General features: G+C 39.4%; 1 protein-coding gene across 2 annotated transcripts in view; it reads right to left on the bottom strand.

The window, feature by feature from the left end:
• Window positions 1-1,015: 1,015 nt before the first annotated feature.
• TOX3 (TOX high mobility group box family member 3) overlaps window positions 1,016-11,471 on the bottom strand; it is a 72,293-nt gene continuing 61,837 nt past the window's right edge. For both annotated transcript variants that reach the window (XM_085071871.1, XM_085071870.1), the window contains exons 4-7: window positions 7,128-7,397; window positions 5,698-5,925; window positions 4,266-4,346; window positions 1,016-2,888 (exon numbers count right to left, since the gene is read on the bottom strand). In XM_085071871.1, coding sequence (XP_084927997.1) covers window positions 2,145-2,888; window positions 4,266-4,346; window positions 5,698-5,925; window positions 7,128-7,397 — 1,323 coding nt within the window. In that variant the 3' untranslated portion in view covers window positions 1,016-2,144. The remainder of the gene's footprint in view (window positions 2,889-4,265; window positions 4,347-5,697; window positions 5,926-7,127; window positions 7,398-11,471) is intronic.

Here is an 11,471-nt window from a genome sequence, read left to right as displayed (position 1 = left end):
TTTATAATTAGAATCTCTTGCTGTTCAATATTTGTACATAATAAACAGTGTACCTGAGGATGATGAAATATTGAAAGCTGAATTCATTATGAATAAACTCACATGAGTACCTCTTCCCTCAAGTCTGGCTGCAACTTTTTGGGGATCTCTATTCCATTATTTTTGGGTTGTGGTCTGAGCATGCTAGCCATGCCTCAAACAGGATTAGGATTCTGCTCAGGCTTGACACTTGCTGTTTTTAATTTTCATTTTATCATAAGCAGTTTAAGATTGTTGCCAGTGGTAATTTGCAATTTTTATCAAGACCTCTTCATTATAGCTTCTGACAGGACAGATGCTGTAATTAATCATGCCAGACAACTGGGGATAGTGGTCAGACTGCACTCACAGCACAGATATTGCAGGCAGAAAAGGGAGAGAAGAAAATAAAGGCTCTCTACTTTCTGTTCAGAGCAAAATATATGAACAGCACTAAAAACCTGACAACACACTGGATGTTAATGTTTCTAAACCCTTCATATGAAAGGCCAGCCCTCTCCATCCCCCCCACTCCACCACATTCTACTTTTATGAGAGAATAAAAGTCACACAGCTCAGGATCAGCCCAAGCCAAGAGCTGGAGGCTTACAGAGTGAACCCCACAGCAATAGCTGCGTTTACATCTGAAACTCTCAGATACAAAGAAAACCACAATTTGTGCTGACTTTCTGAGCTTTACTGCTAAGAGACAAGTTCACTACCCTGTTCTGCAGATCATCAGCTCAGCCCACCATGACTGCTCTGTGACTCCACCACCAGCTTTCTCTCTCTGGAGTCACAGACATTGCAGAGAAGTTGCCCAGGACTCTTCAGCAGAGCCTCTTGGAGGGTACAGGAGCCAAGTGCTCACTCTGTGCCCATTGGTATCTGTTCACTCCGTGTGTTTGATAAAAATCCAAAGGAGTTTCAAAAACGCCCAAGAAAGCATTTGCAGAAGGAAACATTTCTGGTTTCTCTATCAAAGACTTACAGCTCATCAGTTTTACTGAAATGTGTTTATTCTATAGCAAGATAAAAGCATTTATTTTAGATAAGCAAAATACAAACAACTTAATTGCTGCTATCATAACTCATAAAAAAGTATAAAACAGCATAAAAACACAATAAGCAATGTAGCAATTAATAATTCATGTTACCAGTGTTTACATTAAAGCCTCATTTATGAAAACTTTACAACACATGATATGAAAACTTACAACTTTTAAAGAAAATATTTACATTGATTATTCAGTTGTGGAGTTTCATTTAAATATTCTACTGGTTTTACAGCGTATTAACAACTCTCGCATTTCTCATCTTAGCTTTCTGTAATAACAGTTTTATTTAAGTGCATTTCCCTTTTAAAAATACAGTGTATTAAATCTGAAACTCATCACTTCAACACAGAATATAATATTCACATTTGTTCTGTAATTGGAATTAACGTAAGAGGGTAAATGTCAATATATATTTTCTTACGAGCTATGGCAGGATTATTTGGAGAAATGAAGTGAAAGGTTGAGTCAAACATTTAAGTCCAGTTACTTGCATTTGTTTTTCTGAAGACATTTAGGAGAGAAAAAAAATAAGAGCTTTGGCAAAAATCTGTGATTTACTCTATTTTTTCATGACAAAAAATGCCATCAACTATCTCATGTCATACAAGTATGATTGTATGAAATCCAATCATCATTTTACAGGTAGTTACAACTGTGCTTTAAGGGCTTCAAGAGTTCATACTGCCTTGAAGTGCATTATTCACTTTTAGAGAAAGAAGGGTTATAGCATATAACTCTGAAAGGCCATTTTGCAGTCATAAGGTCCAAGTATTTATTAGGCCAGTTGATTCACATATTGTAGGTAAAGCTTAAATAAATTAAAAAGGCATCACATGAAAAAGAGAACAGCATTTTTTCTTTTAAACAAAATGATTTATAGTCAGCTAAAAGATGATACACAGCTACATTGTAGTTCTTTATTGCCTATCTAATAGACACTTTAGAGGATCATTTGATCTGTTATGCATCCCTGCATAACTACCATCAACAATTTACAGTTTTCAGCCAAGTATGGTTTACCCCTACCCCCTCCATCAACACAAAGCCATGTTGCAAGATCACTTATCTTCAGAAAATACTGACCTGCGACAATACTTGAGTCTGTGTCTGAGACTGTATTTGTGACTGGTGCTGCTGAGGTGCTGGCTGAGGGCTCCCAATGGCAGGGATGGGAGAAGTGATCTGCGGGGCTCCTGGAGAATGCTGCTGAGGAGAAGGCTGTGACTGGTGTTGCATGTGCTGCATTTGCTGCTGCTGCATTTGCTGAAGCTGTATGTGCTGAAGCTGCTGTTGCATTTGCTGCTGATTAATCTGCTGCTGAAGATGCTGCTGCTGCTGCTGCTGCAAATGCTGCTGCATGTGGTGCTGAAAATGCTGCTGCTGCATTTGCTGTTGTATTTGCTGATGCATTTGATGCTGATGTAGCTGCTGCTGTTGCATCTGCTGCATCTGTTGCTGCTGGAGCTGCTGGATCTGGTGCTGCTGGCTTTGCATGGAGGGACTGACCTGGGACGAGGACGGCGCTGCCACCATGTTCGTGCCCATCGAGCTTATCAATGGAGCCGCAATGTTTGTTGGCAGGTTTGGGGCAATGGTAACAGAAGCCACAATCTGATTCATTGGCAGTCTCATGGTCAAGGGTTTTGGGGCAATTGCTCTGGAAAGGGGCTGCTGGAGAGTTTGGGGAGATGCCGACACTGTCGCGTGTTGAGACAGGGAACTATTCAGAATAAGCGAGGAAGACAAATTTGTGGATGCCAGTGTTTGCTGAACTGAACGAATTGTCTGGGCCTCAGCAGATTCTGCAGCAGCCTGTGTTTGGAAAAGAAATTAATTGTCTTTTCAACAGAAAAAACATTGTCACTGTTTACATGGAAATAAAAGCAACAGCTACTCAGAGACCTTTGTCATCTTTTGTTTTCTATCAGAAAAGATCAATCTGCAGTCTGAAAACACTGATCCAACAATCCATTATATCACCTCTTTATCTACCTCCCTACACGGTACCTCCAGGTCTTGGACAAAAACTAACTTGTGCCCTTGATCAACACCAGAAAGTCACAGATGTCACACACATTTTGCTGCTAAAAGAGCTAAAACAGGGCCAACACTTCCTATATTTACATGTTTGAAAAAAAACCTGTTCTTTGGGAGGCAGCAGCACACACTCCCTGCCCCACAAGTTATCTACCAAGGAGCAATTAACTGACACGCTTTAGACATTTACCTTGGAATGTAACAAATTGTGTTGCACAAGTGTCTATCCCATCCCTTCTCTCAGGAACCATCTCATATGAAAAAGCTACAGCAAGGATGTCTTACTTTAGGGGAGATGAGATACATTGACTTTGAGTGTAATTTCCACCTGCAATTTTCCCAGAAGTTACTTGGCAGTCCAAGTCCCATGGATTTGCAGGAAAAAAATATGATTTCTGACGGTTTTGAAAAGGCAACTTAAGACTCACTAAATAATATCCCTAAAAGGTATATCCCCTGCTGCTCTTAAACTTAGCATTGCAATACTAAAGGCTTTTAGAATGTTATCTAAGTCCCAGAGGCAACAGAAAAACACAGCTTCTAAACACAAGAACAGATCTTCCAGCTTTCAAAAACCCATGTGCTTTGTTTCCTTTGCAAGTTTTGTTTTAACTCAGGATGCACTAAAATACTCCACGTGGCTCCTGGCCAGCTAGTCCGTTTGTAAGCACTCCCCACATGCAGAGCCACCACACATTTCTTTCCCCTCACCTGCACTACTTAAGCTCTGCCACACAACTACTGCTCTCCAGCTCTATGCAAAGCAAGCCTGTCCTTTGAGAAGCAGCACTTGAGGAAAAACAAACCTCTGCAAATAGCTTGCAAATGTTAATGTCAAAAGATCAGTATATTTTTCATGACTGAATTTTACTTTTGTAGTGAAGTGCATTGCTTTGCCTCTGCAGCTCAAGGAAGATGTACATTTACAAAGATGTTTTCTGGTAATCATTAGTATGCAAGTAGAGGGATGCAATTTTTTTGCAGGGACTAAGCAGGGTTCAAGCAGCAGCACAACATCTTGTAGAGCTGCATTACAGAGATCCTAGGATTCAACTTTTATTTTGTATAACATCCCCCCTCCCTTGCCCCAAATATTTCAATATCACTGGTAAAAGCTCACTTGCATTACATCGAAGGCATTATTAGGCTTACCTTAGAAACAAGGCTTGCTCTGTAGGCAGCAAGTGCCTTTAGGTATTCTTTTTTGGCAGCTTCAGTTTTTCTTTTATATACCTATTAAACGAGACCACAGTTTCACCAACTTCAACTATTAAGATATTTTTGCCAAAATGCTCTCAAAATCATTTGCAACGAAAAAAAAAAAAACATAGACCAAAACCCCTGAAAACACTCCACTCTTAGATGTGCTTTTTCTTCCTTGAAAGTTCTAAATATTCTTGCAGGTGGTTACAGGCTTTCAGGTCTACTTGCTGGACTTGCACTACAATTTATGATTATCATGAATAACAAAAGACTGCTATTTGACTTCAATTTGAGCAGTCAATTGTTTGACAAGACTACCTATGCAGTCTTTACTCCCCCAGAAAACAGTATTTTATTGGCTCCAAGTAGCAGGGATAACAGAACACTGAGTATTTCAGATGCCAAAATGTATCAGCAGTAGTCTAGACTAGCAAAATACACCCATTCACATTTTCTTCAAAACAAATATTCGAACCACATATAAAAAAATCTGTATACCTTTAGAAAAGGTGGTTCAAAGAGCTTGGACTTGCCCCAAAGCCAGCATGAGAGAATCCCATTGAGTTAAACAAGAACAGTTAGGCAGAAATTAATAAATCCGCATTTTCAATCATCAGTAAATTTAAAGTTCACCTTTAAACCATGTTCATTATCATCTGTCAGAGCAGACTAGAAGTTTCCAAATGTATTTCAGAAACAAGTACCATTCATCTTCTGCCAAAAGGTGTCCTATCTTGGAATCTGCTCTCGCACAGAAGCTTCTATTAACTGTCACTGGGAACTGAATGGAACATCAACAGGCAAACAAAGGGTATCTTTTTTAACCCCCTTCAATCCATGTGCAGCAGTTACATGTGTGTAGGAAGAATAACCCTCAAGGAAGTACAAAACTCATCACTCTGTAGCAAGTTGGAGCTGGAGATAGCATTTCACACACAACTTTGTAATGAGACTCAGAGGATTGGCTTCAAAGGTTGGAAATCAACACGCTTTGTAACAAATTCATAAGGCAGATCAAAGGCAATGGTAAATATGCTGTACCTTCCTCTTTTCTAACTTATTAATAGGAAACAAGGGCTTTGAAATAGGAATCATCAAAAGATGGTTTTAAGAGGACTCTAGGACACTATAACCTGAGCTCTTTTACAAACTGCCCTTTAAAATTTAAAGACAAATACACTCATTAAATACTACCAGTTGGCTCTTACAAAAAACCAATTTTTTAGATGCCAGGTCTTCAGCAATTTCAAAACTCAGCATAGGTCTACAGAGGTAGAGTTCTACATCAGCAAGTAGCATGGTCCACTCAGAGCAGAGGTGGAAGGATTTTTTATAAGGACTACTATATTACTTCTTGTGAGACAACCCTGCACCAAGTTACCTGTTTTTGTTCTTCTCCTAAACTGTCCCACATAGATGCCACTATTTTTGAAACATCTCCAAATGTAGCATTCGGGTTCTGTCCTTTAATTGCAGCTTGTGTATCCCTGAAGAAAAGGGCATATGCTGACACTGGCTTTTGTGGCTCATTGGGGTCTTTCTTTTTCTTCTTCTTTGGAGTCTTGGGCTTCTTGCCAGAGTCTGGGGCAGCTCTTTTTTCTCCAGCAGCCTAAAAAACAGTAAGAACAAGAAAAGTAAATATATGCATGAAATAAGTCAGATAAATTGCAAAAAATTATTAACAGTCAGTCTTAATATTATATGGATAAAGCCACTATGTAGGCAACACTTGGGAGAGTCCTGTTGTGCAAGTCCTTCTCTGTACCAGAGTACTTAGTCTCACTGTGATCTCTTTGGATCTACTGGAACTAAATGCATGAATAGCAGTTACTCATTTTAAGCATGGCTCTGAGAGTCACATCCTACAAGCTTGATCTGAAAAAGTACACCCCAGTGCTAATTCGTATTAAAAAAAATTAGGATTTAATTCATAGCATATTTTGAAGAGGCCATCTATGTTTTTCCATTAAGATACAATTTTAACAGATGAGACTCAAAACGCAAAAGCTTGAAGGCATTTTCCAATTCCTAGGCTTAGACTGTCAACTCAGACATGGGCCAGGGGTTAAAAACCCCACCCTTCAGGCAAAAAGCAATGTCCACCTGCAGGAGCACTGGCTGTGTCCCGCCAGGCCCCCTGTGCTCCCCAGGCAGGGCAGCTGCCCCCTCTTTTGCTGGACTATGCACAGATTATCGCAACAAGGAGATCAAGTGGCTCTAAATATACCTCTGTGATAGTAATTTACTTTGATATTTTGAGGATCCTATACAGTGAGCTTTCCACATGCATAACTTCCATCAACTTAATGAGAAAACCTTTCATGGAACAGTCTTAAATTAGGCCTTTTACATAAAATGGTATGGCAACATTTGTACTTTATTTGGTCGATAATTTTTCCTTTTAGAAGAGATTTATTTACAGCAAAGTTTAAGTTAAGTAAACTCTGAGTTAGAAGAAAGCTTATTTTATTTCTGTATAAACACATCTATGTTTTACACGACTCCAGAAAACACCAAAACGACAAAACTGTCCAAAGCTGATTCGTGAAGAGATTCAACAGATCTGAAAACCTGAGACAAATTAGACCAAAAATATACATGACTCTCTCTATTCTTAGGTTTATTATTATGGAGGTAGTATGGAAATTTCTCATGTGAAAAAGGTAACCAGGAAATTAATCATATTCCACTTTACTGTAACATCTCTACTTTAAATGACCACACTTCAGCTGAGCTGATACTGCCACATCCATGAAAATACAGCGTGTGCATGTGTGAAGCTTGCTCACCACAGCCCATGGAATAACTTACTCTGTTTGATTCATCTGCATCTTCCTCATTGATAGAGCTGGATGGGGAAGGAGTGGCTGATTTACTTGCAGGAGGGGAGGGAGAAGTGTGTGGCAAATTAGTGCCTCCTAAATTTAGCCCCAGCTGCGCACTTAGCTGAGACTGGTTAATGGTGGTGAGCTGAGAGGGAGGCATAATTCCCGAGTGAGCAGCATCAGTCATATGGACAATAGATCTCATAATCAGGGAGTGATCCTGGCGGTACTGGGAAACTTGTGTGTGACTCTGGTCCTGAAAGAGATGGAAATGTTCTTTAGTTGTCAGCAGTTACCATACAGCACTATCAGGTAAAGTTCACAGGCTTACAGAACCACATGCAGTTTGCTTCCTTTCTTTTTAATGAATTAAATATATTTTTAATGAATTATGCGCAGCAACAGTTACTATAATTGGCTCAGACTTCACTTTTCCCCCAGCTGTGGCTAGTTTATTTTTGTTTTTTGAATAAGAATTGCATTTCTCTATTTTTAAACATTTCTTCTCTTGATGCAGTGAGAAATACCTAGTTAATAGAGAAACAGGATAACTGAGGATTCAGGAAAACATTGCAAATGAGGAGACACAAACTGTTGTCAAATGCAGGAAGTAAACAAAATCAGGGCAGGGTGAAGGGATATAGAGACAGAGAGAAAAGCATCTTCCTTTCTGACATTGATTATTTTTGGCCATTACAAGTAACAGCAGTAGGTACAAACCAGACCTGTCTGAGTGGGATTTTAAAGCTGTTTTAAACACAGAACACTGCCCTGTCAGGTCTGGAGTGCATTCACTGCAGCAGGCTGGAGAACCCAGTAATCCTAAACACTCCTAAAGATCCCTGTTGGCAAGTAGCACACGAAACTGCACATTTTTATCTTTAATCCAACAATCAAACGTGTGGAAGTAGCAATCGATGTACAAATCACTGACTTTATTTTTCTGGTACTCCACGTCTCAGAAACACAAGTGCTTGCCAGGTTTGGTTTCTACTGTTTCTTGAGGGCACAAACTGTGTCTCCTACATCTGCACAATATTTATCACATTTGTAAATAAAAAGAAGAAAGACCCTGAAGGTAATGTCAGCTGGAATCTGCCTATGAAAACTCTTTTTTTTTTTTTAACCACACACAGATCAATACACAATGAAGGAACATTTAAACAGAAAAGAAGATTCCTTAAAAAGTTAATAAGAGAATAAATAGCCCACAAATTGATTCAGCAACCTGATTAATCTGTAGTCATTGTTTGAACAGCCAGAAACATGAGAAATAAATTAGATTTTGAAAACTCTTTCATAATTAATAACCTTCATTGCAATTAGTAGCAGGTGCAATGATCCTTAATGAAATGACACAGAACAAAACAGCAATTGTGGGAGCCCAGCATAAGCCCACTGGACTTCCACAACAGAGCCTGACCTTCCTGGGGCTCTCTTATTAACTATGGATAAGCCCAAACCAGTTTTCAAAAATCTGTGTCACCATAGAGGTAAGTTTAGCCTAAATGTCTTTCCCTTCCTTTTTACAACTCTGCCCTCAACAGAGGCAGTGGTTCTCTGCTCCTGGAAGCCTTTCCTGGGCTGGGGTAAGGGGGGATGCACAAAGAAGCAACACCCATGTTAGAGAAAATGCACACCCTGCCTCATCTGCCTTTATACCCAAATACTGCAGCTCACTGCTTCCCGACAGCAGATCATAGTCATTCTGAATCTGGCATTTGGGTGTCTTTCTGCTGAATCCTATACAGTAGAACAAATCCTTTGACACAGAAGTACACATAGTGGTGCACTGGATCCAGCAGAGACAAAGTTAACCTCACCAGCTCACAATGCAGATCCTGTGCATCAGGGCTCACCCTCATCCTCCCCATGCTTCCCCAGCCATTGCCAGCTTGGCTCATCAGCCATACCACACCACACTGCTTCCCCTGCTTCTCAAATGCTTTTAATATTTTCAGTAAAGGACTGTAGTTCCTTAGAGATGAGTGTGTGTGCCAAAAGTGGAGCACTTGATACAGAAAGATCAGAACATCAGACTTATTGGCTGAAATACCCATTTGCTTCAGGGCACCTTTCTGTGAAAATTTACTGCTGTTAACTACAGGGTCATTTTGATTGTGACTTGTATTGGCAGTGGCATCTGGAAGTCATTCAAAGTCCTTTGTGAAACGATATCACTCTCAGCCTATTACTCCAATCGTTTTAGCTCAGAGATGTTACTTTATTGCATGAGGAAAACTCTGCTGGTTTTTTCAGCAAAGCTGAAGATCATCACAATAACCTTCTCTCATGAAAATTAACTTTCTTCATTATTGTGCAGACAGTACTTTGTTGGAGGTGTTCTACCCCTAAAAGCCTTGCTTTTGTTCTCCCTTTATTGCTACACAATGCAGGCCTTTCTGGCCTTTACACTGAGGCAGCAAAATGTGATGACATGGGTTACAAACCATTTACTCCAAGTCTTGTCATTTTGGTTGCATCTATGATTTTATTGAGACTAAATTCTCCTGACTTGCACTGACCCAGAATCTAATTTTATACACAAGCCCATTAATTCTTAACTGTCCCTTCTTCTGATACTATTTGATGCTTGTGTGGGTTTTCTGTATCCACTTATTTAATTTCCATTCTTCTTTTCTGTATATTTTCCTGATTTCTTTAGCCTTTTTTTTTAATTTTAAGAGCTTCAGTAAAATCTACGAGTGGTGATATTTTGTAAATGGCCATTTAGAACCAAACTGGTAAGACATATTTTATAAAAGAAAATGTTTCATATAATTTCCAATCCCTTATTATTCACATTATATGCGCATATGAAGACAACAAACAATGTATTTTCTGCACTTTCAGTTTAAGTTATAGGGCTGATGTATATTAAAAAGAGAAAGGAATAGGATTTTCATTTTTTGCTTTATGGTACAGTGCTTTGGGCCTGAACAACCTATGGTACCTACAGAAGAGCTTTCAGACAAAGATGTATAAGCCATTCTTTGTTTGTACAGTGGTTTGGAAAGTAGCAAGAAGGCAGGGAAGCTAGTTCATAGAAATATTAAAGCCCATGGCATTTTTATATAGCTCCTGAGCAAACAAAAATCTTCTAAGAAGGGACCTATAAGCAAGAAAACAAAATTTCCATCTATTAACTCTTATTTTTTCCCTGATACTACTAACGTCCAATACCAAACTGAAAGGATCAGTTATTATTATCAGTTCATTAGGCTTGAGATGTTTATCAAAGAAATGTTAAAAAATGAAAATCATCTTATATCAGAAGCACACATGGAAATACAAGTGCACTGAAGCACCCACATGACATCCTAATTACTTGACTGTATGAAAACTGAAAAGCTCACGTATCCAAAAATAATCCACTGAGAATACTGGGAGAATTTTAAAGAACATCACAAGCTCTTTTACATAAACTTAACCAGAAGTAAATGTGATACACAAGTATTAAAAGCATTCAGGATTTTTGTAACATTAAGCAAGAACAACAGATTAGTTCTGACAAAAACTGATTAACTTCTCAAGCAGGCAGTACCATTTTGACTGAGCCTGATCTGCTTTATAGCCTTAGATTGAAGTTAGGCAAAATGTGGTGATCTTAACACAAGTCAGGCAAAGCTCAACCACTGGTTTACTCAGCATGACATTAAAAGAAGGACATAATGTGTGAAACCAAAACCAAAAGAGCAATAACTTGTCTAGTTCCTCTGCAGACTGACATGGCTTTTAGTCAACTCTCTGTTGTCCTGCATGAGAGCTACAAACCCTCAGGCACAGAGACATTGACTGAGGAGAACACCAGGCACCTCTCTGGGCTCTGCAGTGACTGGGCAAGGGGAAATGGCTCTGCACTGAAAGCAAGGGGCTTGGATTGGGTAATAGGAAGGGATTCTTTGATGTGAAGGCAGTGAGGCCCTGGATGGGTCACCCAGAGAAGCTCAAGGCCAGGCAGGATGGGACCCTGAGCAAACTGCTCTAGTGCAAGGTTTCCTGCCCATGGAACAAGAGGACCTTTAAGGTTCCTCCCACCCCAAATCATTTTACCATTCTATGACTCTAATTATCTATCTGGATTTTTAAAAAAGCAAAATACAGTCCAAACTGTTTTCCCCTTCTCAAAACAACTTTATGGTGACTATCTAGGCACACTAGGCACACAGCTGTCAGCACTCTCCTGCACACATTATAAAGACATTCAGCATTTGGTTCATAGAAGGCTTCATCAATGGAACCATAAAGATATCCCTCCATCAAAATATGCTACTCCCAACCATTCTAATCACTTTAGACAGTCATGTCATAGAAGTCATATTTAGTCCTA

This window comes from Lichenostomus cassidix, chromosome 11, assembly GCF_008360975.1.
Source record: "Lichenostomus cassidix isolate B80296 chromosome 11, HeHo_3.0, whole genome shotgun sequence".
NCBI classification, from domain to species: domain Eukaryota; kingdom Metazoa; phylum Chordata; class Aves; order Passeriformes; family Meliphagidae; genus Lichenostomus; species Lichenostomus cassidix.
The sequence above is the reverse complement of the archived record's forward strand: the minus strand, read 5'-3'. Positions and strand labels throughout refer to the sequence as shown.